Source organism: Microcebus murinus, chromosome 17 (assembly GCF_040939455.1).
Source record: "Microcebus murinus isolate Inina chromosome 17, M.murinus_Inina_mat1.0, whole genome shotgun sequence".
Taxonomy (NCBI): Eukaryota; Metazoa; Chordata; class Mammalia; order Primates; family Cheirogaleidae; genus Microcebus; species Microcebus murinus.
The window spans coordinates 55,728,444-55,755,776 of NC_134120.1; the positions used below are offsets into that span (position 1 = coordinate 55,728,444).

At 46.4% G+C, this 27,333-nt stretch overlaps 1 protein-coding gene across 1 annotated transcript; it reads right to left on the reverse strand.

The window, feature by feature from the left end:
• Nucleotides 1-26,153, reverse strand: LOC105860860 (conserved oligomeric Golgi complex subunit 5-like). The gene is made up of 7 exons (XM_075993752.1): nucleotides 24,188-26,153; nucleotides 23,314-23,424; nucleotides 22,487-22,571; nucleotides 21,186-21,270; nucleotides 18,893-18,984; nucleotides 7,174-7,276; nucleotides 1-112 (listed from the first exon to the last, which is right to left on the reverse strand). The coding sequence occupies exons 1-7, from the start codon at nucleotides 25,709-25,711 to the stop codon at nucleotides 1-3; spliced, it is 2,112 nt and encodes a 703-aa protein (XP_075849867.1). The 5' UTR covers nucleotides 25,712-26,153.
• Between the last annotated feature and the right edge of the window lie 1,180 nt (nucleotides 26,154-27,333).

A 27,333-nucleotide genomic window follows, 5' to 3' on the forward strand; every position in this document is an offset into this window, starting at 1 on the left:
TTAGGCAAAGAGCACCAAGGCGCAGGCGGCGGAGGTGGGGCCAGCATTGCCGCTGCGCTCTGCTTGCAGGTGCCCCAGGGAGCAGAGCGCCTCGGGAAGGCCGAGGAGGAAGCTGGGGAGGGACAGACACCCAGGGAGCCCCCTGGGCAGGTGTAGATAAAGTCCCTCCCCTGCGGTGGCCGCAGCCAGCACGCCCTGCTACAAGAAACAAACACTTGCCAACCAATGCAGCCTGGATTTTCTGCAATATCAGTGATTTCAAATATTCTTTCTTACTGTCAGACACTTCCAACCTGGCTCTAAAAAGGGTCAGTGTGAGTGTAGAAATTTTGGAAGCTTGAATCATCTGTCAAAACGTTGAAGACTATTGTTCAAGGATGGACTTTCATAAATACAATTTCGGAAAAAAGAATTTGCCTTCTCTCAGTTTCCCTTTGCTAGTGTGTAGGATAGTAGAGGTAAGGAAGGTGGAATGAAGAGATAAAAAATAAATTTAAGCATTAAAAAACAATCACCTGAGCATTGGAAACGGAGTAGTCAGTTTGGCTGAAAAGCGAGGCCCACAGCTGCCGTTCTCGCCACAGGCCCTCTTGGTGGGGATCCTGCCTGCAGATCGCAAGGAGGAGCCCAGTGGCGCCCTCTGTGGGGCACTGGGCATGCCTGGGGCTCCAGGGCCCCTGGGGAGGGACAGCTTCTTCCCTGGCAGATCAGGGTGTTTCTAGCCTCGCTGCCCTGGGGGCTACAAGGGATATGAGACTTCGTGAAACTCCACCCAGAAAGTTCTTGCATTCTGGACTGTGTGGCTCCTCTGGGGAACCCTGGAGTCTGAAATGCTTGTGAGCGCTTTGCTGTCCCAGGTAAACTCTTCCCAGACAGTCCCACGAAATATTCGTTGGCAGAAGGGAAATTAATTCCTGACCCTAAAGATCGTTTCCAGTATCGCTAGTGCCGAACTCCGGGAGGTCTTGTCTTGCTGAACTGGAGAAAATATTTTGGGCAACGTGCAGTGAAGGCAGATTTGGAAGGAAAATGGAGCTGGTTGATTTGAGTTTCAGGCTGAGACTTGCGGCCTCATCTTCCACCTCTGCCTCTCCCCGTGGCTCACTCAGGGAAGTGACACTGGTCTCCCCAGGTGTCAGGGCTCCTGTGGGCGTGAGCCTGGCCATTTGGGCTTACTCAGTCCCCGTGAGTGACTTGATAGCCTCGCAGAAAGGCAGTGTCCTTTCCAACAGAGCCCCACAACCTCATGGGTCGCTCATCAGCTCGTCACTCTGCGGCCGCCCACTTCCCAAGAGGCTCTTTAGTTTTTCTGCCACGGTCCACAGCTGCTTGGATCAGTTTCCCCTGGTTTTCCTCTCATCCTTGCAGCCGATTCTAAAATCCGGGTGGAATGGGGACGAAGGAGAAAGGTCCGGAGGACGCAGAGCTTCTGCGTCTCCCCATCTGTTATTCTGGAAGACAGTCCACGGCTCCTCGCTCCGACCACCGCACGTGGCGCCCAGCTCTCGGAGAACCTCTGCGGAGCTTCTTCACCTCCAGGGGCTGAGCCTCAGTTTCAGAAGTCCTGGAGTAGGTAGCAGCATTCCAGCCCGTCTGTGAAGTAAAGTAAGCGGCTACACTGGAATGCCTACCCACAGAAGGGCTTTACGACGGCCTCTTTAGAAACATTCTTCGGAAAGTATGTCATTTACTAGGAAGCCCGTTCTGGATAACGCCATAAAAAGGCTTACCTTAGCCCCCCTGCCAAATCCTTAATCAAATAACAGCGTATAGCTGGAGCCTGCCAAGACTTGCTGGATAAACGCCACTGCGATCTCTCCCTGCAGGGCTGTAAGAAGATGGGATCGGATGCATTCCTCACCGTGTGAAGGAATAAAGGAGTGAGAAAAGTTGCTCAGTGAATCTGCTACAAGTACCTTAGATGATAAAAAGGCTCTTTCTCCATATTAATATTTTATTGCAAAGAGGTCATTGCCAGTTGGCTGGGCTTGCTGTGTGAATGAGCAAGTGCTGTCATTCTGACTGCGAGTGCTGCTGTCTTCAGGAAAGCCCATGCACGTGCTTTCTGAACCGCTCCCAGCGCAGTCTCAGGTGGCAGTAAGCAGGCAATGTGTGTAGGCTGGGGAAGTCCGGCATGTCTGTGATTGTGCCAGAGGGAAGGAAAAATGAGGATAAATTGTACCTTCCCTATGAAAAGAATATCTCAAACTCAAGATGCTGATAAAAACTAATGAAACTAAATTTCAGATTAGATTTTTCAGATTTTTTCCAAATGGAAAAGGCAAATGATACCTAAGATTTATTATTTGATTTTTTCCTAATAGTTCCATATTTATTACAAAATGGTCTAAATGGTTTGGCTTTTGCCGGGTAGTTTAAATTTCTCAATATGTCTCCTTGGAATGTTGGCACAGTTGACCATTCGGAAGGCCAGTTGATCTAAATTTTACATTCTGAAAGGAAAATCTCCAGGGACCCACCCAGATTCTGAGGTTTCTAGGGTTCTAATGAGTAGGTGTAGAGGCTATGGAGGACTAGAACCCATCCACAATCCACCACCCATTCACCATCCATTCACCATCCATCCACCATCTATCCACCACCCATCCACCACCCATTCACCACCCATTCACCATCCATCCATCATCCATCCTTCTTAATGTCCAATTATCTGTTTATTTATCATTAAGAGAGGGTGTTGAGAGGGAAGGATGTCTTTGAATTGGTCTTAGAAAAATGTGTTCTATAGGAAGTTAGAAGTGACTCTCATAAGGAAATAGAACATGACACATTCATGAAAGAGATGGACTGCGGGGAATTTGGACAAAGATTCCCAACCCAACGTGCCTGCTCAGCATATGATGCATGCGATGAACACTAAGTCAGAGGTGGCTTAAAACTCAAAATGAGAAATGCGCATGATGTGCAAGCTGCTTGAGCATCATAGAGAGAGGCCAAGGGTGGATTTCCTGTGGGTCAAGAGGAAGGAGTGTGGTAGAGGAAACAAACCAAAAAGAAAGACATTCTTACATCGTCAGCCATTGCTGGAGAGGCGGCAGAAATGCAAACCATGGGGACTTTGGCAGCCAGGGCAAAGGGAACTTTTCAGCTTAATGGACCAACCTCTTTGTTAATGTCGATATGTATTGTTTTATATTAATTAAATAATAAAATCTGTGCAAGAAAATTTTATAAGAAATGGTGCACAAGGAAAGAAATACTAGCTGATTTAATTGAATGTTTTAATACAAGTAAAATATATGGCAAACCAGGTAGATTATTCATAAGATAATTGAGTATAGCCTTTCATATCAGTAAGAGTTGGCATGAAGGCCATTAATTCATTCAACAAATATTTACTCACAGCAGATTTTTTGCTGTGCTACATGGCGTGCCTCATGCTACTTTATCAAGGTCATGTGAAAATGGCCAGTGGTTTCAGTGTCTACCCTGGGGCATGGAAAGAAAGGTCAATTCATGCCAGATCAAAGAAGCCACCCATGAGTCCACTGTACTTATGAGTTCTTCCTATAAGTCATGGGGGTGCCAGCTGCTGCCAGCTAAAAGCTGAAATGCCAGTGGCTCAGAATGACATTTACTTGTCTCTCATGTCAGAGACCCAAACAGGTTTCGAGTGGTCAGTGATTAGCTCTTCTCTAAGCAGTGAGTCCAGCCTCAGCCCTTCCTCTATGGCACTATCATTTCAACTCCTGGGCTTTCAAGTTCTCCGTGCTCACCTGTGTCCAGCCAGAAGGAACCTCAGTGGGCCCGACCTCGCATTGCATGTCACTGTCACTCACTTCCCACTGGGCGGAACTCAGTCAACATGGCCCTGCAGAGCCACAAGAGATGCCGGGACAGCTCGTCTGGTGTGTGCCAACAAGGGAGACGAGACATGTTTTGACGAACACAGCGGGCTCTACTGCAGAAGACATTTCTTGACAGCTAACCCTGTCCAAGCGCCGTGCTCAGCATGGCAGGAGCGATTATTATCACATTTCACAGAGAGACGAGTCACTTGTCCCACGTTCACAGAGTGGCAGGATTGAGGTTAGAATCAGGCAGTGTGATTTCGGATGCATCCTCTCCACCGCCGCGCGCGGCCGTGCTCTGAGCACCTGCGAAACCTGGCGGGCAGCTGCTCTCAGCACAGCGGCCTCCCGCTCGCAAAGACCTGAAAAGGCAGACGCAGCCCCTAGACGGAGTAGCCGGTGGAGGAGGGAGTACTCATGCCTTAGATGAGGTTCTTCTCAAATTATGGAGCTGTGTGAAGCAAGACATAAGTTAGGAAGCACTACTCATGGGAAATAAAAATCTCTTTCAAAACCTCCAGTGAAGGCAGTACCACAGCCTCCTTTGATGATATCTTTGTCTATAACCAGACAAATTAGGCATTTCCTCTTTTTATCTCATGCCTCATGCTGTAGCATAAATTCTAGTTCCTTCTCCACTAAAGATTGAGAACAGATGGTCCCTTTCAAACTTATTAGACATCATATAAAATTCACTTTTGTAAATTTCTCCTTTTCTTCCCCTCCAGGCTGAAACGATTTCCTGTCCTTGCCTCACGGGTCTTCACAGGGCCTCTAGGACAGAGCCACAGGCATTTGAGGGTGGTCTTTGAGGCGCCGTCAGTACTGCCGGAGGGCTGGGATTGAACGCAGAGAAGCGGCCCAGGGCCTGGAGGGCTGGATCCAGGGCTGCCCTGCTGCTAACTGTGTGGCTGAACTTGAGTTTCCTTATCTGAGAGAGAAATGAGTGGGAAAATTGATTTCTAAATTGCTTTGACTTTCAAGCTTCTTAGGAATCCTAATAATTCTATTTCATTGTTTTAAAGCTTAGAGCACACCAATCCAAAAGGAAAAAACTTTGTTAAAGTTCTGAAGGAACATTGATCACTTTGTTTTGCAGTTTCTGGGCACTAGACTCTTAACTGTAATCATCCACTTAGACTCATCCAGTGTAGACATTTGTATTTGCTCACCCGGTATGTGTGTGCACATGCACACGCGGGTATGTTTTGCTCAGGACTTTTCTTTTCCAATTAAATTTTTTGGAAGTGATAATATAGTCACATGATTCAAAAGTCACATACAAAAAGGGATAGATGGAGAAGTCTGACTCCTGTTCTCCATCTCTCTGTTATTTCTTCCCTATAAGCAACCTCTTCTATTTGCTCCTTGAATATTATTCCTGTATTTCTTTATGTAAATGAGCAAGTATATTGTTGACCTCCCAGAAATAATCAATTCTGATTATTTGTCTGCACCTCTCCTTTTCCACTTAAGTCTTTGGCATTGTCCCATACCTATATTTAGACTGTGTCCTCGTTGTTTTTTAATATAATAGCTGCATAGTATTTCTTTGTGTAGGGGTGTAATAATAATTTATTCAACCCATCTACTACAGATGGACACTTGGGTTGTTTCCAATCTCTTGTTATTGCAAACAATGCTGCAATGAATAACTTTGTAAATATGTCATTTTATATGTGTGCAATTACTTCTGTAGGATAAATTCCCAGAAGTAGAACTGCTAGGTCACAGAGCAATTGCACTAGAGATTATACTAGTTATTGCCAAATTGCCCTCCAAGGTGTTCTGTCATTCTGACATTTCCACCTTCATGGTGGGGGGCTGTTTTTTTACACTCTCTCCAGAGCAGGTTGTCAAATCTTTGGACTCCTGCCTTCTGGAGTCCAAAATCAGAGAGGAATCTGATCAGTAACTCAGTTTAGTTTGGATTTTATTTTCTCTTATAAAGAATGAGAAACTCAGCCCTTTGAAGGCAGCAGAAGGATTTGTTAAGACTGGCTGAGTCTACCCCACAGTAAGAACGCTCTTGGTTTTACTACGTGTGCTGGGACCTGGAAGGTCTCAACTAGCTGCATATTGGAATCACCTGGGGACCGTCTGACAGCTATGGGAGCCTGGGTCTCGCCCTAAACCAGTGAAAGCAGAGCCCCTGGATATGGCTGCAGCTCATCGTCTCTTAAGCTGGAGCTCTCTGGCTCGTGTGTCTGTTTGTATGTTTTTAGCCAGCTGTGCTCTCTCTGACTTCTGGGACCAGCTTCCTTCTTCTCCTTAGCCATAGGAGAGATATTTAAAGTCTTTTTTTTGTAGCAAGCATTGCTTCTTGCTTGTCAATGAAGCTGCACACAGATTCTCCACTGTGACATGTCATAACAAGTCCCTTGTAGCATCATTAAACACTCGCCTTGGTGGCTCGGCAGTTTGTCCCTACCTGCCCAGCCCTTGCAAGTCCTACGGGTCTGTAGTGCCACAGGGTATTTGGGCCAGTCCCACTCACTCTGTTCTGCTCTCACCCACCTCCAGTGATCCCAGCTTTGCTAGCGTAGAATTGCCTTGGACTTTCAGGGACTTCAGAACACACTGGAGGGCAATTTGGCAATATCTAGTATAACCTCTAGTCCATTTGCTCTGTGACCTAGCAGTTCTACTTCTGGGAATTTATCCTACAGAAGTAATTGCACACATATAAAATGACATATTTACAAAGTTATTCATTGCAGCATTGTTCGCAATAACAAGAGATTGGAAATAACCCAAGTGTCCATCTGTAGAAGATGGGTTAAATAAATTATTATTACACCCCTACACAAAGAAATACTATGCAGCTATTATATTAAAAAACAACGAGGACACAGTCTAAATATAGGTATGGGACAATGCCAAAGACAAATGCAAATAGTTTATATTGTAGCATATATATTCAAATAAGTATCTTCACGTGTGTGTGTGTGTGTGTGTATTCCTAGAAATAAAATTGTGAAACTCTGTCCTGCACCAATGTCAAAACCATCTTCTACAACTGTGAACTGTAGCTCAGGAATTTAGCAAAGTCACAAAACCTTGATTGCATCTCTGATACATCCATCAAAAATTACCGGTGGCTGGAGGGGCTAAGATTCTGTTTCTTGAATGTCCAGGAAATGTTAAGATTTGATCCAAACAGTACACAGGCTGTAAATGGTAAATGTGTTTGCACTTCTCCCCCAGGCCCTGCAGAAAAAAACATTCACCTCTTTCTACTTCAGGCAAGGGAAGTGAGTTGGCTTTAGTATGGGGGGTCCCTGGGGGGAAGCAGGAAAGAAAGGGGGTGCAGTATCTCTCAGGGTGGGAATGAGGTGTCCTTAGGGTCAGAGGTCGCTACCTCCTACACCTTTGGGGCTGCTCCTGAGTCAGTGGCAGAACTGCCCAGAGCAGGCGGAAGTGGGTGGGAGGCAGAGCCCCACCTTCCACGATAACACCCTTTCCTGCTCCAGAGAGTTACAGTGGCCACTGCACAACTGCCAGGACCTGGCCTCATCCACCTGCAGCCACTCAGATAAACAGCGCTCTTGGGTGGCAAGGGCCAGGAATGACCTGCTCACTTGCTCACATCCTCTGCATGGCTATCCGGGCCAAGAAAGCCAGGAACGGAGAGATTTACCAAATGAACTTGGGGGAGCAAACGAGAACTGTATGGCAAACAATTGATCATGTTCCACTCTTTGAATCATGTTAGTGACTCCAGAGTATTGTTTCTGACCACTGCGGTGACTCAGAAAGTGGGGTGAAGGGGGTTAAAGTGAGCAAACCCCTCACGTTTACAATCCGCCAAGGCGGATGTCTTTCCTGCGAGCACAGCAACGGCCCCGTTCCAGAGAGGAGCTGGCTCTCTCCCCGTCCCTGTGTCCCCCGGAGGAGCCGCCCTCTCTTTCATGAGGGTTCAGAGACTGAGAAACCCGGAGTGCAGGGCCATGTGCTGGCTGTGATCTTACGACGGAGCCGACCCCACCGAGAACCGCCGAACCCAAAGTACAGCCCCGACTCTGGCGTTCTCAGCAGCGCTGTTTTCCTTTTGGCCAAATATGCCCACAAATGAAGACCACACATTTCAGTTGACTGTGTTGTGAATTCAGCAGTTTCTTTAAGAACAGGGAATATGTGAAGTTGCATCTGGCAGTGATACCAAAAATTGGGGAAATTTGTGAGATCAGCATTTTTGAAGCAACGGGGCTTGATTTGCTTTCTACCACACAAGTCCCCAAAAAGCTGTTGTCTAAGACACCCCCGATGTATCTCCAGAGCGCGGAGGCAGACCTTTACTCTTTGTAAATTTCTAGGAACAACAACAACAACAAAAATCAGACAAACTAGTTCTTCAGCATCACAAATTCAAAATAAATATATTCATTGGATTTAAAATTTTTTACCTAGTTGTTTGGGCACCCGCAATGCCCACGCCAAACACTTGTCTGGTTTTCTTTTGGTGGCAGCTACATAAATTGAGGTTTTTCCCTTCTCGGCCTCGTCTTGACCTCCCTTTTCTCCCTAGTACTAATTACAAGATGACAAACCTCTCATTCTGGGTAATTGCTTGGTAGTCCCAGACACTGCTCTTTCCCATCTGCGCCCCTTCCTCCATGCTGACGAGCCAAGAAGGAGAGCACAGTGCGCAGAAAGGGCCTACCCGGGGAGCTGGCTCCGCAGGAGGGGCTGCCTGGCAGCCCCAGGTCTTGGAGGTGCCCCTCGCACTTCCTGCTCCGAGGGTTTTCCTTTCCCAGCCCCAGAGCAAAACCCGCCAACGCAATTTTCTGCATCTCATTCTGATCCCATGAAGGTTCTCATTATATTTTCAACATGAAACCTCAGCATTCAAAACTAATCGTTTTAGGATGAAAATGAAAAGAAAGGAAAGCCTCAGTCAACTGGACCGATTGGAGGCACAGAGTCCCCAGCTGAGCCTGTACCTCCCTCCAGGGGGATGGATGAGTGGGCCCCAGCGGCTGGTGTACACGAGTGACCTCTGTCTCATCTCTGTGAGCCCCTGCCCACCACACCTCCTGCGCCGTCCTGATTGGAGAGCCCCTCTCATTTTTAGTAGCCCTGATGGGAAGAGCAGGGTTTTAGAAACTTCCTCAGGAAGCCGGCCAAGTCCTGGTCTCCTGGGACTTATTTGAGGAAAGAACATGGAGAAAATGGCATTCTACCATGGCTCCAGGGTTTGGCTGCCAAAGAAGTTTGTCCATGGTCTACGTTAAGAGGAATGTCACAGAACTGGTACGCCAATCAGTTTCTAAATAACATGTCTTTCTAGAAAGAGTTGACCATAAGGTGGGGAGAGGCGGCCTGGGCTTACCTAGGGAGGAGCCAGCCCTAGACCCAGCCAGGCAGAACCCCAGCTAAGTTCTCCTGCAGAGGGTAAGGCCGGCTTTCAGCTCAGCACAGTGCGTTCAAGAGTTGAATAGTGGCCAAACAGGTGTTATTTGGTCTAACATTATCACAATCCTCGTTATTTGCATCATAGTGTGCACTCAACATCTTTTGCTTTTAGTCATTAGAAACTTCCTTCCCCAAGGGATCAATTAGTGGGAAAGAGGCAGATTTCAGACATGGGAGCTGCAGAAGGTAACTGATCAGCCTGGTCTACCTGGCCAGTAGGTGCAGGTCAACCAGGAAGCTCAGGATTGTCAACCCGGCAGGGGTGCTGGATCAACTAGGGGAGGGTGAGCTCAGGGACACCCCCATGCTGCTCCAGGAGGCCTCTGGGGGCACTGGAAGTGGGCGTGCACCCAGATCTGCCAGGGCAGAGACTACCCAGACAGGCCAGCGCTGGGAGGGGACTCAGCACAGGGGGAGGGACGATTTGCTCTCAATAGAGGGTGAGTACATGAGGGCCTTTGGGGACATTTTGGTTGGAGATCCAGAATTCGGATTTATTTTATACCACTGCCACAAAAGGAGCGGAAGTTTTCATTTATGGTATACAATTCACATACACATAGAAAGTAAGCAAAATAGCAAAGCCTGAATGTACTATTTTTGGAGAAGCTATTTGGTGTAGTTAAAACTTTTTTCCCAGCTTTCTTGAGGTATACTTGACTAATAGAAATTGCATATATTTAAGGTGTACAAGGTGATGTTTTGACATATGCATACATTGTGAAATGATTACCACAATTAAGCTAATTAACATATCCATTACCTCATATAGTTAATGATTATATTCTTTTTAGTGGTGAGAACATTTAGATCAACTCTCCTAGCAAATTTGGAGTTATAGTATTAACAGCTATAGCCACCACATTGTGCATCCGGCCTCCAGAATTTATTTATTCATCCTGCATAAATGAAATTTTGTATCCTTTGATCATCATCTCCCTGGCAACCACCATGCTACTCTCTACTTCTGTGAGTTTAACTTCTTTAAATTACACATACAGGTGAGATCATGCAGTGTTTGTCATTCTGTGCTTGGCGTATTTCACTGAGGGTGATGTCCTCCAGGTTCATCCATGTCATCACAATGGCAGAAATCCTTCGGAATTATAAGGCTGAATAATATTCCATTATGAATGCAGTTGTTCCCTCGTATCCATGGGGGGGGGGTCAGTTCCAGGATGCCTCATGGGTACCCAAATCCTCAAGTGCCCATGTCCTTTATATAAAATAGTGTAATATTTGCATATAACCAATGAACATCCTCCCATATACTTTAAATCAGGCGTCCTCAAACTACAGCCCTCGGGCCACATGCCACCCTCCTAGGACATTTATCCAGCCCGCTGGGTGTTTTTGCCACAGTTGTCTGTCCTGCTTAGTAGCCAACTCGTCCCGGGCACACAGTGCGCACTCTCCAATGATCTGAGGGACAGTGAACTGGCCCCCTGTTTAAAAAGTTTGAGGACTTCTGCTTTAAATCATCTCTAGATTACTAATATAATACCTAATACAATGGAAGTACTATGCAAATAGTTATTATAGTATACCTTTTAGGAAATGACAAGAAAAAGAAGTCTGTACATGTTCAGTACAGACACAACTGTCCTTTTTTTCCTAAATATTTTTGATCCACAGTTGGTTGAATGCATGGATGTGGAACCAACACATACGGAGAGCCAACTGCATATAAACCATATTTTCTTTATCCACGAATTTTTCCATGGATGCTTAGTTTGTTTCTATATCTTGGCTATTGAGAATAATGCTGCAATGAATGTGGAAGTGCAGAGATCTTTTGAAATACTGATCTCATTTTCTTTGGATATGTAGCCAGTAGTGGGATTGCTGGATCATGTGGTAATTCTCTTTTTAATTTTTTGAGGAACTTTCATACTGTTTTCCACAATGGCTGTAGCAGTTTATATCCCCACCAATAGTGACCAAGGGTTCCCTTTTCTCTACATCCTCACTAACACTTGTTATCTTTTGTGTTTTTGTTAATAGCCATTCTAATAGGTATGAAGTGATATCTCACTGTGGTTTTGATTTGCATTTCCCTGATGATTAGTGATATTGAGCACCTTTTCACATATCTGTTGACCATTTTTGTCTTCTTTAGATATGTGACTATTTAAGTCCTTAATCCTTTTTAAAAATCAGGTTATTTGTTTTTTTCTTGCTATTGAGTTGTCTGAGTTCCTTACATATTTTGGATGTTAACTCTTTATCAAATACATGGTTTGCAAGTATTTCTCTCCATTCTGTAGGTTGTCTTTTCATTCTGTTGATTGTTCCTTTATTGTGTAGATGCTTTTTAATTTGATGTAATCCCACTTGTCTATTTTTGCTTTTGTTGTGCTTTGATATCATATTCAAAAAAATCATTGCCCAGATCTGTGTCAAGAAGGTTTTCCCCTATGTCGTCTTCTAGGAGTTTTATATTTTCAGGTCTTACGTTTAAGCTTTAATCCATTTTGAGTTGATTTTTGTACATGGTATCAGATAAGGGCCCAGTTTTATTCTTCTGCCTATGGAAATCCAGTTTTCCCAACACCATTTATTGAAGAGACTGTCCTTTCCTCATCATGGGCTCTTGGCACTCTTCTTGAAGATCAATTGACTGTGGATGTGTGGATTTATTTCTGGGCTCTCTATTCTGCTCCATTGGTCTATATGTCTGTTTTTATGCCAATAACATGCTGTTTTCATTATTGTAGCTTTGTAATATATTATATTTTGAAATCAGGAAGTGTGATACCTCTAGTTTTGTTCTTTTTCCCCAATAATGTTTTATCTATTTGGGGTCTTTTGTGAATTTTAGGATCTTTTCTATTAGTTGTTTTTATTTTTTTTAAAGCATGGCTTTGAGCCCAGGAATCATTGGGTTTTATTCCTAGTCCTACAACTTCCTTATGATGATAACTTGAGCTCTGCTCATCTTTAAGATGAGAAAATGCTACACAATTTATTACACAGCTGTAGGTACTAAATATGAAAATATCATATGGTAGTTTCTCAGTAAATACTAGTTTTCTTCTGCCTCTTGTTGAAATGAATGGAACACTTTTAGGTTCATTTTCTGCATAACTAAATCAAATTTCCTTTGGTTTAGTCCATTAAGAAAATCTTTCTGAAAAATATCAGTTCATTAATTCTGGCTGTCACTAATTCACTCAAGGGTTCAATATTTTTTAATCTTCTGTTGTGAACATTCATTCTTATTGTACCATACTGTGAGTATAGGAGATATTGGAAATTGGGGTGGAAATGAACTTTAAGATTCTGTTGTCAATTTTTGTTTCTATTTATTTATTTTTCTAAAAAATGAGGGCATAAATAAAAACAGAGTTTTATTATTTGAGTTTAAGTTAATTGAAGTTATGTTTAAGTTAATTGAGGCTATGCTTGGGGTACAATTTGATTATGTCTATAGGTCTGTAAGTTGTTTCATGACATTTGCCAACTTGATTTGACTTATTTTGAAAATGGAAAGTTTTAACTCCGTAGAGAAGGGACAAGAAAGGACAAGGGGATGTTTCCATGTTCTTTCCATCAGCAGCCACTGAGTCACTGTGAGTCCGTACTCCTGACCTCAGGTCTGGATGTAGTCCTGGTCCTGGGAGGGCTCCCTGATTTGGTTCGTTGTCCTGGCCTGGAACAGCGTGTGAGCTGTGGAGGGGCCTCTCTCCAGGTTCCTGCAAGGAGAGGGAGACCAGGAGGAGCCTGAGTCACAAGCAGCGGCGGATGTAGGCAGCTGTGCCATTTGTCTGTGAGAGCCACGGGCTGTGCAGGTCTGGCTGAGCCCAGAGATGCCAAGTTGCCCACAGGAATGTGCTGTCTGTGAGGAGGAAGCTGGAGGTGTATATTTTCCTCATACTAAGGGTTTCCAAACTATGGGTCATGAACCATTTGTGCATAATAAAAACATGGAGAGTACGGTGACTAGCGTTTACATTAATGAATACATAGAATAGAAAATCTCCAAGTGGATCTCCTATAATGAGACTAAATGTTATTTCATGAAAACTTTATTTCAATTGTGTGTGTGAGTGTATGTGTGGATCCTGGGCCATGACATAAAATGTAGTTCTTACTGTAGGTCAAGGTCAGACAAGGTTGAAATGCCCCCATATGGGCAGTGGTTTCCCTCTTGGAGGTGTTTGGAATGGCCTTCATGCCGTGTAAACCATGAGGTCAGATTTACAAAACATCAAACCGGTGATATGCTCGTGTACATTCCTCCACGTCTTCCTCGAACAAAAACAGGGAGAAAGATCATGATGCCAGAACCTTGCAGTCGGGAAAAGGGGATAGGTGAGCAGCCAGAGTGAGGAGGAAACTATGCCCCACAGCTCTACCAACAGGGCGACGCCCGCCTTTGCCGGAGCAGGGATTCCCCTTCGTTTTCTTAAGGTGAGTTGTGCTGCTCTTCACCTTGACTGTGGCTTTCCCGCCTCTCCTTGAGTGCATCTCCCCAAATGCCAGAATGCCCAAACTTTCTTCAGACCAGTTAATTATTACTAACTAATTAGTAATTGCTAATTACTAATTAATTATTGCTGCTAATTAATTAGTGTTATTTAATGTTAGCATTTCCAACAAAATCCTGGAGCAATTTCAACCTCAGCTGCAGACATCAGGGTGCACATCCTTCATCCCCAGCTCCACTGACCGCATGACAACAGCTCTGTCCAGGATGGGACAAGCCCTGGATGGGACAGAGGAGGTGGCCTTCGGTCCTTCATCCCCACACTGTGTGTTCTTGGCCAGCCATCTCCCTTCCTCCCACCTTTTCTCGGAGCCACAGACTGAGGGGGATCTGCTCTAGAACAGCCCGAAACCCGCTCACAGCTGCAATGCTTCCAGTCTGCAGTCCACCCTCTTTGTGTTTAGGAACGGCAGTTTCCATCCACTTCCTCTGTCTCTTGAATGTGGCTTAAAATATAGGCTGACTCCTGTCTCCAGGGCAAGATAGGCTTCTGAGAGCTGTTGGTAATACACATCTGATAGCGCCACATTGGAGCCATATGTGCTGCTTTGGGGATTCAGCGGACGCCAGGATTGATTTCACTGGGTTGGAATCAGGGAGGTTGTCTGTATTTACAAAATATTTAGTATTGATAAACCAGTTTTTCAACCAAGCCTCCCTTTCTAAATTCAATTAATCTCATGCAGTGTAGACGAACCTCAAGGCTCTTGGCTCCAAGATATGAAGAGATAAGAACCTAACGTTAGCGCTGTAGATGCCCGGCCAGCGATCCCATGCGTCGGCGTTTGTCTCCCACATGGTGCTGGGAAGTGTCTGTTGGGCCAGTGTCACCGTTTTCCTAAATGACATTGATCTCTAAGGACTAGTGATGCCTGCAGAATATTTCCAACTTTCCCTTAAGAACCTATTAATAATGAGGCATATTATGCATGCATTTATCTGAATTCATTTAAAATCTATTTATATTTTCTCCAACATCCTTAGCATAATTTGCTCCATATGTTTACAACTTAGTGTAGTAACAGTATTTCCTTCTATTTGTCACCAAGACAACCTCCCTCAGCTTTAGCTTAGTGTTGTGAGCTTTGGTGGCTGGCCAGGCCCTCCTCCGACGTCTTGCTCCTGGGGTCTCAGCCTCTGGTTCCCAGGCAGGAAAGTCACTCGTGAGAGGCCGTCGCTGAGGCGGGCCCCGCCCCTGTGGGACCTGGGATTGTTTGGCGTACTTGTCACGCTCTAGACTTTTCCTTAGATGTTCTTCTTGCTGCTTGCACATAGAATTATCCATGATATTCTAGAGACAAATAACTTCTTTGTATTTTCCGAACCAGGTTTCTTCAACATAATGATTCAGAGTAATACCCGGTTTATTAATAAAATTCATAATGAATTACATTCAGACCAAAATAGACCTTACAATTCACCAGAGAGTAAACTAATTCTCTGAGAACCTTTTGTAAATCTGCTCTCAGAGGGTCCCCTCTGTACAGCAACCTCATATTCCAGTGAGGGAACATATGTACACACACCCACCGCGAAAACAAGGAGCGAGCAAGACAACGGCAGATGTCTCCGTAGTCACAGTCTCTCAGTCATTTTGTTCTGAAGAGGGAATCTCAACAAGACCATGGCTTGTCTCTAGAATATCATAGAGAATTAGAAGGACAGACTGTAATCTTATGAAATTGACACTCATTTGAAAAAGATCAGAGAAGAAAATGTCATTAACTTCATGAAGGAGGCAGGGTTTTAGCTAGGTCTTTAAAATATGATAAAATGTAAATCAACGACAAAGGAAGATTAAACAAAGAATGTTTATTAGGTGCTACCTGCTCTTCGTTACAGCAGTTGCGGTTGGAACACTGTCTCCTGTGGTCAGGAGGCAGAGAGACCAAGGATCTGCCCAGGGCCTGCCCCGCGCGGCACCTGTCATGCCGCAACCTTCAGAGCCTGTTCCTGAGGTCCTGGCCTTGTGCACAGAGGCCAGTGTGGACCTGTGCCCTGGCCTCCTTGCGCTGTGCTTCCTGACTGTCCCTGCTCCTCCTGGCTTCTGACATCCTGAGTTGCTTTCCCAGCCATGGTCTTGCTGCCTCTGTGACCCGGGGCTTGGTTTTGCCCACTTGGTTTGGATCCTTTGCAAACTTCCCTGACTCAGTGCAGACTCCACGAGCAGCCACAGAGTCAGGGCCACCGAGCCTCACCCAGCTCTGCCCATGGGACCCAACTTTGGCTCGAGGAGCAGATCTCAGACCTGTTGGATTTTGATTTAAAGTCTGTGCTTCCCCTCCCTGCATGTCCCCTCCTAGAGAAATGACAAGGCGTCTCCAGCAGGAGAGGGACTGTGGGTGGTTGGTGGCCGCCACTCAGCTTCCAGCACTGATGCTTAGAGATGAGTTTGCTGCTCTTCATTTGCTTTCACAAACCAGACAATGGAACAGATTAAAATTGCCCAGGAGTCATCGAAGTGAAAAATAATGCTCTATTTATTTTTTCTAAATCAAATAAAATCTGACTTTATTTCCTACTTTGCAAGCTTAGAGAAAAATTCTATTTCAGTCATTTTTCAAGGCTTTCTCTCTATCTCCCTCTCCTTCTCCTCTCGCTTCACCTTTGGATCACACACGGACTGGAGCCGCACTGATCAGGAACACGAGAAGGGAGGTGGGTCCTCATTCTGTGGTCCTGTGCTCTGCGGTCCTCGAGTGGCTGGGTCTTGCCAACCCCTCCGTCCTGTCCTGGGCACACACGCGTCCCAACTTGGTAGCAGTGAGGCTGAGGTAAGGAATGGATTCCAGCTAAAGGGATGTGGCAGAAGTGACAGAGGCCACCTCCTAGAGCAGCCACAAAGCCCCCATGTGATCCTCTAGACCGGCTCTCTCCACTAGAACTTTCTGCAATGACGGATTGGTCTATATCTGCACTGTCCAATGTGGTAGTCACTAGCCTCATGTGACAAAGGATCTGAATTTTTAATTTTATTAAATTTAATTAGCCACATATGGCTAATGGCTATCATATTGGAGAGTACAGATCTATACTCTTCTTGTTTCATGGTGACCTTGGAAGTCACGAGTTTTGGAGGGCATAGCTACAGGATTGAAGCCTGGGTCCTTAGGTAGCCACACGGAGGATAACTGGCCAAGGAAGGTGCTTTACTTATACTTTTCTCACTTTACATCTCAGCGGTTTCGGGATGTGTCTGTCAATGCGGCACACCCCAGCCTGTCCTGACTACTGCAGCCCCCGAGGCCTCACGGCACCCGTCCTGCCCCACGGCACCCGTCCTGCCCCACGGCACCCGTCCTGCCCCACGGCACCCGTCCTGCCCCACCCGCGTGCCCGTCTGGTGCTCCAGCCAGCTCTGCTCCCGGCGCTCGGGAGCCCACACCTGCCCAGGTCCTCCCTGTTCTGTCATTAGTCAGTCCTTTCTCTCTTCAGCCTTTGAACTATCCAGACTTTACCCACTCCTGGCCTGCTGGGACAGGTTGGCCCAGTGGGCCTAGACCTTGGGGGATAAAAATCTACTTTGGCTTTTCCTCTTGGGCCCTGCCCAGCAACTTCTCTATTCTTTCCTAATGAGCCTGGCACTGTGAAAAACAAAGCACGAAATTTCTCAGTAAGTACTGTGCTGTATTAAATTATTAATAAATCATCCACATTTAGCTATAGTTACTGAGCTCTGGGAGTAGAGATAAGGGAAGAAATTATTTTCCTTTATATGTGCCAAGTTGGCACTTTGGTCAAAGGCCCGAGACCTGGCATGGGAAGTTCCACAGAAACAGTTTATTGGAAAGTGTCACCTGGCTGGCCAGGCCCAGGGAACTCGGCTTTCACCCCACACCCTCCCGAGGCCAAACTCAGCATCCTACAGAACCACCTTCCTCCAGGGTGTTAGGAAGAAATGCACATTTCACTGACATCTTCAGTAAAGTTTCTTAGAGAAACGGAGAAGAAACATCCCTGGTCACAGCTCTTAGTGAGTCCAATTCCCCATCCAGCATTCCCGTTACTTTCCCCGTGCCGGCCCAGTCTTCCTCCCTTGCTGGTGGGGTCTTCTCTCTTCCCGCGCAGCCCTCCCATAGCCCCTGAGAATTCCTTCTGCCACCTGAGGAGCTTTGCTTTGTCCCTCAACCTGCGTCCCTCACTCAGCGGCACAAGCCTCCCAGAGTTGGGCAGTCACCACGCTTCCTCACAGGCACCCCACCCGCCCGTCGCCCCCGCCCCGCCCAAAGCAGTTGAAAGAAAACAAGCAGCACTACCCCCCTGTTGGCGAGGACAGGACGGGCGGTTCCCAGCCACAGCCTCCCCAGCTGCCTCCGTCTTCCTTTCAGATTGTCTCCTGTTATCTTTCCGTGGGAGGGGGCACCTTGCTTTGCTCCCGGCTGCAGCTGAAGTCATCTCAGCCGCGAGCGAGGGCCTGTCCTTTGAAGGGGGCCTGCCTTTCTTGACCCGGCCTGTGTCCCACAGCCACGACACGCGAGCTCCAGCTCTGCCCGCTGGGTGGAAGGAAGCGCGCTCCGGCCGAGGCCCATTGTTCCTGGAGCTGGTCACCACACGGACGGTTCAAAGCAATACTGTCCTTTTGCTCTCCCTCTGGAGTCCCGTGTGCGCTCCCTGTCCGCCTCCATTATCCCCGACCGCTTCTTTTTCCTCTTGCTCCAAACCAAACACTGTTTATCGGTTGTAGGAAGGGCTGCGGGGCCGCGGGACCCACAGGGCTTCCTGTGCAAGCGCGGCCCTGCGCCAAGGCAGTGGAATCAGCCGCCGCGCAGATCAGAGCCCCGGACTAGCCGCCCGTGCCAGGCCGCGGAAACAGATCCGTCCTTTCTCTGCCTGTGTTGCCGGACCAGATGGAAACTTCGAGCCCGGGGTGACCAGACCTTTCTCAGGGAGCCTTGTATAGAGGGCGGCTCAGCAAAGGGCTGGAGGGGGCACTACTGTTGAGCAGTGGAGGTCTTGGAAGCATTTGTACTTCCAAAGCTACCCGAGCATGGCAAACCCCGTGGGGTGCCACACCCTTGCCGTCCTGGAAGTGAGGTGTTGGTGGGGTCGTGACCAGCTTGCCCTTCGGAGACAGCGTGCTGTCTGCAGAGCCCTGGCCTGGCTGAGCAGGCCAGGCGACCCTTCCCATCCCAGAGCCTCCGCTCTCCAGGCACACGAGTTCGTCAAGCTCCCTCACCTGCCAGGGGCCCGGCTACATTATCCGTAACTGACTCACGGGCCATCGCCTTGTGATCGAGCCGCTTGGTGGAGAATGCTGTAGGGTGCTTGCTGCGTGGGACAGAGCACGCAGGGGGCTTGGGGCACATATCTAGTGACGGACAGTCACGGGGACCCTCCCACGTTGCAGGCTGGGACTGGGCTCTGGGAGTACAGGACAGCTAAGGGACAGTCTTTGCCCTTGAGTGACGCACAGTCTAGTGAAGGAGATGCACGAGTGACAAACAACCGTGACTCCGTGTGTAGGTGCCGCGCTCCATGCAGGTGTGACGTGCTGGCAGAAGCCTAAAGAGGTGCTGCTGCGCCTGGGGCATAGGGTGGCCTTGTGGGGACGTTTGATTCCCCCTTGCAAAACACTTCGCCGGACAGGGAAGAGGCCAGGGAGGGCGAGGGGGAGGGTGCTCCAGGCAGAGGAACAGCCTGGCTGTGCTTGGAAAAGGACCCTCCTCCCCCCACCCTGCCGATGCTGCTCCCGCAAGCTGGGCCTCGCCAGCCCGTCCCTGGCTCACGCCCCAGTGGACCAGGGGGCGGACACTGACTTCAGGGCAGCCAGCCCAGAGCTCACTCAGGGCTCCGGGACTTGTGGCCTGGATTGCAAAGGTGAGCCAGCCAAGACAGGCCTGGGGTGTTCAGGTTGGGAAATGAAGAGACCGTGGCCAGTGATCGGGGAGCTTGCAGGAAAGGAGGGTCTGGCGCAAAGTGCTGGGGCCATGGTGAGCAGAGCAAGAGACGAGGAAGGGGCAGTGCGCAGGCAGTGGAGGCCTTGGGTATCTTCTCCTCCCCTCTTGCCGTCGTGACAGCCTCAGAAGGCACCTGCCTCCAGGCCTGGGAGCCTCCCCACTCCTGGTCTCTGGAGGCCCTGTTACTTTATTGTAGGGGTCCTCAAACTTTTTAAACAGGGGGCCAGTTCACTGTCCCTCAGACCGTTGGAGAGTGTGCACTGTGGGCCCCGGATGAGTCGGCTGCTAGGCAGGACAGGCAGTGGCGGCAAAAACACCTGGAGGGCTGGATAAATGTGTTAGGCTGCCCACATGTGGCCCGTGGGCTGTAGTTTGGGGATGCCTGCTTTATTGAGATTCTTTTTCATCCTTTTGGTTTTAAACCTATAAAGTTAAACAAAACATAATTGTACAGATAAAATTTCAGCAGACACCCATGTGGCCATCACTCAGAATTAGCTAATGTTATAAATTTGTTATTTTTGCTTTAAAGATATGCATCATAATAGATACAAAAGTTACAACTAAACACTAAAGTTGAATATTCTTTTTTTCCCTTCCCTGAACCCTCATTCTCATGGCAGGAGCAACCCACGAGGAGCCTGGCCTGCATGCATGAACCCTGCATGCTGGGTCAGGAAAGAATTTCCAGAAGGCCCAGCCTGGCCCCCGGCGCCACGCCACGCCACGTGGCCACTCCACGGCGCGAGTGAGGCAAGAAGTCTGTGTGTTTTATGCTGTTGTGGTTGGCTCGCTTGTGTGTTTTCTTATCCGACATATTGCTTGGAAGAAAAACGACCCTGTTAAGATGGAAATGGAGAGTGTGCTTGGGGGGCACGAGCCGGACCGCTGGCGAGACGCGGGCATCGCCGGCCCGCTGTGGCCGGTGCTTCCGTGGCTCGCCTGTTTCGGGGCCGAGCATCGCTGCCGCGGGCCGGGCGTGCGGGCCTCGTCTGTGCAGCCTCGCCCAGGACTCGGGGCCGTACCTTTGAGAACTGCCTCCAGTTTTGAGACGCTCACTGCCTCCCCCCCTTTGGTTATTCCGGAACATTGTATCCTATCCTCCAGCCTCTCCGATTTCCCTTTCACAGTTTCCAGCATTTTGCCCCTTGTACTAGATTCTGATCTGATTTCTTCGGAGATATTTTCTAGTTTAATTATCTGTTGAGTTGTGTCCATCATATTGTGTTTCTTTAAAAAAACTTTAATGACTTTAGTTTACATTTCTACTCCTTCAAGGCCGTTCTTTGTGTTGATTTCTCTCTCTCACTCTTTTTTATAGGGTTCCATCCTTGCTTTATGACATCTCTTTCTTTCTTTATCTCTTTGGACTTGAAAAAATATTTATTTTATGAAGATTGGCTATGAGTTTATATTTGTTAAAACTGGAGGATTGTGCTTCTCTATTTCCCCTGTTGTGTATGTTTGAAATTTTCCAATAAAAAGTTTTAATGGTAATACAGGTGTTCACTTAAAGTGGCCTTTGGATTATTTCCTTCCCTTCCCTGGTACTTGGGGTGCCAGGTGACTCACCTGCATCTGCTGACTCTCCCCGAGACTCGCTTCCCTGCACCCTTCGTATTTGTCCACCAAGAGCGCTTCTGTGGCAGGTGCTGTTCTGCAGGACACAGACGTCGGGCTCGGAAGTGGCCCTAGCGGAAGGCTCTGCGTCCGCCTCTGCCCGGCCCAGGGCATTTCCCACTCAGCGTCTCCTCTCGGGCTCCTGCGTCCTGTGTCAGTTCTCAGTCTGGGCGCTGAACACACGCACGGTATGACTCCAGGGCTCCAATTTCTATAAGATAATTCCTTTTCCAACCATGCCCTCGGTGAGTTTCTCTAGCATTTATCCAGGCCAATGGACAGAATTTATGTAATTTTTCTCTCAGCCCTTTAGGATTCTAAGCAGGTAGCTGTATGCAGTCAGAGGTTCTAGCCTCCCTGGGGGTGGCCTGTTCCTACTGATCCCACTGTCCTGAGGCATATGAGCCCCAACCCCCTGCGGAGGGCTGTCTGGCCACACGCCATGGGTTTCACCTCCTACCAACCTCTCTGAATCTGCATTTCTTATTTCTGGCACCTGGGGGATTTCTCTCTTGGTTTCAAACATGTATGGAGACCAAAAGATTGCCTTATTACATTTCCCTAGCTTTCCCTGCTTTGTAACTAGAGGGAAGGGCTCAGGTCTGGGCTTGGTATAATGTCATCACCTTGCTAAGAGCTCTGTGTCCTTGCATCAGCCTTTCCCCTCTCTCCCTCCGGGCAGGGAGACCCATTTTGGGCCATCACAATAATCCAGGTGAGAGACGATGATCTTGTGAACAAAGGCAGTGGGGATGTGGGTATTTAGGAAAAAAAGAGATTAAACTTTGTGACTACCTGTTCTATCTACTCTGGCCATTTTCCATGTATTTTCTCATTTAATATTTACAACACTCCCAAGAGTTCCATATTTAATTATCTCCGTTTTGCAGACAAGAAATTAGAGGCTCAGAGAGATTAAATAACCTGGTCCAAGCCATATCCCTAGCAAATGGTTGCGTCAAATTGTGAACTTAAGGCTCTGTCACCAAAGCCCATCTACGTCGTTTTCTTCACACTGAAGAAATTTTAGTAGGAGTTGGTGATAACCCGTAAGCAGAAGACGAAGAAGAGGGAAGAGGACAGAACTCGAGCTTACCAGCTGGGGTAGCCACCAACTGGGGTGCTACTGAGAGAAGGGGAGGAAGGAAATTCGTCTGTTTCGTGCAGTGCCTGCAAGTCAATCAGGTAGAGATTTCCAGTGAATGGTTGGAATTCAGGGCTGGAGCCCGGGACAACTCAGCTGGCGGTACAACCTTTGAAGTCATTGGCTTCTTGCTGATAGTGGACACCAAGGGAGAGGGTGAGGTTTTTCAGTGTATTGGCGAAGTCAAAAGGGAGCTAAGGGTGTAAGATGGAGGCATTATCATCTAAGGAGAAGGTGCAGGAGGAGCCGGGAGCCGGGAATGGTGGTGAGAAGGCAGGAAGAGAGTCCATAGGAGGTAGAATCTCAAAGATATTTTTTTAAATAAAGAGGGAGTTTTCAATACTAACACCTGCTAAAAAGATCAAATGGGATGTAGACTGAAAAGGTCATCAATGACCTTTGAGAGGACCCGGAAAGGAGTGATTAATTCTGCCTGGAGCAGGCAAGAAAAAGGCCTCAGAGAAGAGCTGCCACTGGCGTCGGAGCCTGCAGCACCTGCGGATTGCGCCAGGCAAAGAGAGGGTAAAAGGCATCTCGGGCAAACTGAGCAACATAAGGGGAAAACAAAAGCCCAAACCAAGAGATCATCTGGAATTCAGCTAAGCTGTTTGAATTTCCACAGGCAACATCGAGTTGGCAACACAAGTGTTCGAGGCCATGTTTTGCTTTCTACCTATTGGAGAGCCTCATCGTTTCTCTTTCCACTGTAGACATAATAATTGAGATTGGGGAATATGATTGGTGTCTTCCAAAGAGACACAGGGTTCAATCCTTTATGAAAATAGAATTCTAGTAAAATAGGGTGAGTAGGAAGACTATAAACACATCTCATGGGACATGTCATGATTTGGAAGGGCAGTAAATGCTGGCTGTTGTGACAAATGTTTCCTAAACCTCTTAGAGGCTTAACACCCTCAAAGTTTAGTTGTCACTCACACAGTCTGACAGGCTCCGCAGCTCTTCTGGGCGGCTCCCCTGCACAGAGTGACGCAGAGATCTGTGCTCCTGCCACACGTGCTTTGCAATCTTGGACCCCTTCACTCCCAGCTGTGTGGGCGGGGAGAGAAACCACAGGTAAATCGTACCCGATACCGAATTATCCAGGCTGGATACATCTAACTGCCGTTTCCACTGCATAGGCCGTATTTAGCCAAATGGTCCACCCCCTGCAAAGGACGCTGGAGTGAGCACATAATGAATATTACCTCTCATGTGAGTTTTCCTCTGCATTGAGTGGCCTCTTTCCTGAATAGATTCTAAGGAGAGAGATTATTGAATTAAATATTGTGAATATTCTTATGGTTCTTAAAATGTGGTTGCCATATTGCTTTCCAAAAGTTGTACCAATTTACACTGCCACCAGCAAAATATTTTGGTACCCACTTTAACATTGTTAATCAAATCATTGTCAATATTGGGTTCACACACACGAAATTCAGCAAAATGACTGAGTATTTTCAGGGACTAATTTTTGAGATTAATTTAAAGTTTAGCATGATATAAAATCCTGCATATTGAATTCTTCAAGCTCTACTTTAAAGATAATGTACTCCTTTATTAACTTGTTTCTATCCCTCACATGATAAAGAATCTTCTTTAGGAATGACAAGACAGAGAGGTGGCAGCAGTCCTAACAAGTTCCTCTTCCTCCCACTCCCTGCTGTTACCACTTTCAACCATAGGAGTAACTAATCTGCAAAGTGGAGGCATAAATGCCTTTTTGCTTAGAATATGTGGGTGGGTATAATTTGGCTTTATTAAGGTTAGGTGCTATCAAAATAAGCAGGTTAGATTTATAGAAAATAATTGCGTGGGACCACTCGGCCTTCTGGAGAGGGGATTTCATCTCAGCAGGTGCTCTCGAGAACAGAAACTGAATAATGACGCTGAATGGAATGATGTCCCCCAGTGTAGGGCTATTGGCCACATTTTCACTTGTCTGGAAGAGCAGTGGTCTGAACGACCTCAGCATTCGATCGGACTTTCCCAAGTTGGAAACTCGTCTGCAGAACGGACCCACAGCCAACTCCATCTGTGCAAAATCAGAGGCAAGTCGCATCTCCCCACCTTCACCAAGAGGTCTTATGAGACTGGCATGGCGGATAAAAAGTTCAATTGCTCTTTGGGCAATAGCTTCAGTGTTATCAAAGACAAAATCTAAGCATTCAAAGTGTTTAAAGTAGTCACTCATAACTCTGGCAATGAAACCTTGTAGCTCCTTCATGTACAGAGAACAAGGAACATCGAGCTTTCCTGAGCTGGATGATGACCCAGAAAAATCTTCTTGATGCATGGTGATGATTATGGCCTCTATAGCGTCTCCCACTGAAGTCAGTACGGGCTGCACAGCATTTCCCATAAGAGCATGGATCACCTTTAGGGCTGAAATTATAGTTTGCTCAGCTGCTGGTGGGAACGAGCTCTGACTGGAAACTACCTTTGTTACTGATTGGTGCAACTTATACAGTGAATTCACTATAGCCACATTTCTTCTCTGTCCTTCAGTAAGAGGCCCAATCACCTGACTTGCATCTCCTTGTGTGGAAAGAAGCTGCTCTGATTTTACACCATATAACTGAATGGTCTTTGCCACATTTTTTGACACAGCTAATGTGAGGTTTGCATCAACGGCAGCTACATTTAGTTCACTTGCTATAGTTTTAATGATACCATCAAGTTCATCAGAGGAAGGAGGATTACGACCACCAGGGGGAAAAACCAAGTTGATAGGATCAAAGAGTTGCGATAAAGATTTTGACAGGTAAGCAGCCTCATAGGGTTGCAGTGAGTCTTTCAAAGCCTTTTCTGGATCATAATCTGGTTTTTTTGGTATGAATATATCTTGTGTATCATCTTCCATGTGTTGTAGGTCAACAAAGAGGTCTGTAGTTCCACTTGCACTAAAATTCCCTTGGATATTTTGACTGTATTGTTGAAGACGCTTCCATAAGTCATTACAAAGACGCAACAGTTTGGGGTATTCTCCTTCAAATGCCTGTTTCAAAAACATCGAAGACTCTGTTGCTGTACGAAATTGAGAAGAAAGTGCCTGAGTAACTGAATTCCAAAATGTGTAGAAAATTTCAGGTTGTCCGTCCTTAATTATTTCTTCAATGAAACAAATGTGAGAGACAGGATCTCTCTTTTTCACCAATACTTTTTGTAGGTGTTGTACCTGTCCACAAACAGAACAAATAAGATCCATTAATTTCTCCATATTGGTCCAGAGGGAAGCACGAAATGCTGCAGTATTTCCTGGGGTTGGCATGGTAGATCTCCAGGACCCCCTCTCACAGCTGACTGAGAAGGCTGAGTCAAAACTTTGATGTCTCATGCACTGTTGATATTTTCCTTTAAAGTAGTACGATATCCATCCACAACACCGATAATAGTATCCTTCAAAATTCCAAGATTATGGAAAATCTGAAGAGCTGTTCCAACTTGAGTAGGATTCTGAGTCTCTACACCTTGCTCCAATAGACGCTTAGCTTGATTTTCCACTTCAAGTCGAGCTCTTGCAATAAAAAGCAGATCATTTTCTATTACTTCTATTCCGGAAAGATCTATTCCTTGAGAAAGATAATCAAGTTCATTGAGACTCTGAGCAGCTTTTGTTATCTCTCTACTTCTTCCTTGCAGTTGTCCTTGGAGTCTCTTACAGAGATATAAAATGCGAATAATTCTCCGAAGCAAATCACAGGCAACCTGAAGTCTTGCTAGTTGTGCAGTACGGGCTACTATTTTATTGTATGGCTCAACAATTTTTGCTTTCATCCTGGCAATTTCTTAAAATAAGAAAACAGTGACATTTGCTGAATCAATTGACTCCTCTTTTCACGAAAGATTTCTCTGTAGCATTAGATGCTGTTTAATAGCATTTTACCCACTGCCGAACTTCTTCTAAGATTGGAGTCAGTCCTCTCAAAGCCTGCCACTGTTTTATCAACTAAGATTATGAAATATTCTAAATCTTCTGTTGTCATTTCAACAAAGTTCACAACATCTTCACCAGGAACAGAGTCCATCTCAATCAACTACTTTCTTTGCTCATCTATAAAAAGCAACTCTTCATTTGTTCAAGTTTTATCACGATACTGCAGCAATGCAGTCACATCTTCAGGCTCCGCTTCTAATTCTAGTTCTCTTGCTATTTCCACCTCATCTGCAATTAATTCCTCCACTGAAGTCTCAGAGTCACTCGTGAGGGCAAGACTCAGCTTCTTTCAAACTCCTGTATATATTGATATTTTAACCTCTTCTCAGGAATCACAAATGTTCTTAATGGCATATGGAATGGGGAATCCTTTCAAGAAGGTTTTCAATTTACTTTGCCCAAATCCATCAGAGGAATCAGTATCTATATGGCAGCTATAGTCTTCACAAAATATGTTTCTTAAATAGTAAGACTCAAAAGTCAAAATTACTCCTTGATCTATGGACTATAGAATGGATGTTGTGTTGGCAGGCATGAAAACAACATTCATCTCCTTGTACATCTCCATCAGAGCTTTTGGATGATCAGGAGCATTGTCAATGAGCAGTAATATTTTAAAAGGAAACTTTTTCTTCTGAGCCCAGTAGATCTCAACAGTAGGCTTAAAATATTCTGTGAAGCATACTGTAAACAGATGTGCTGTCACCCAGGCTTCCATTATTAGAGCACTCGGGTGATTCAGCATCATTCCTAAGAGCCATTGGGTTTTCAGAATGGTAAGTGAGCATTGACTTCAACTTAAAGTCACCAGCTGCATTAGCCTGTAAGAAGAGATTCAGCCTGTCCTTTGAAGCTTTGAAGTTAGACATTGTTTCTCCTCTCTGGCTATGAAAGCCCTAGATGACATCTTATTCCAATAGAAGACTGCTTTGCCTACATTGAAAATATGTTGTTTAATGCAGTTAGATCTTCTGGCTTACTTGCTGTAGCTCCTACACCAGCACTTACTACTTTACCTTGCA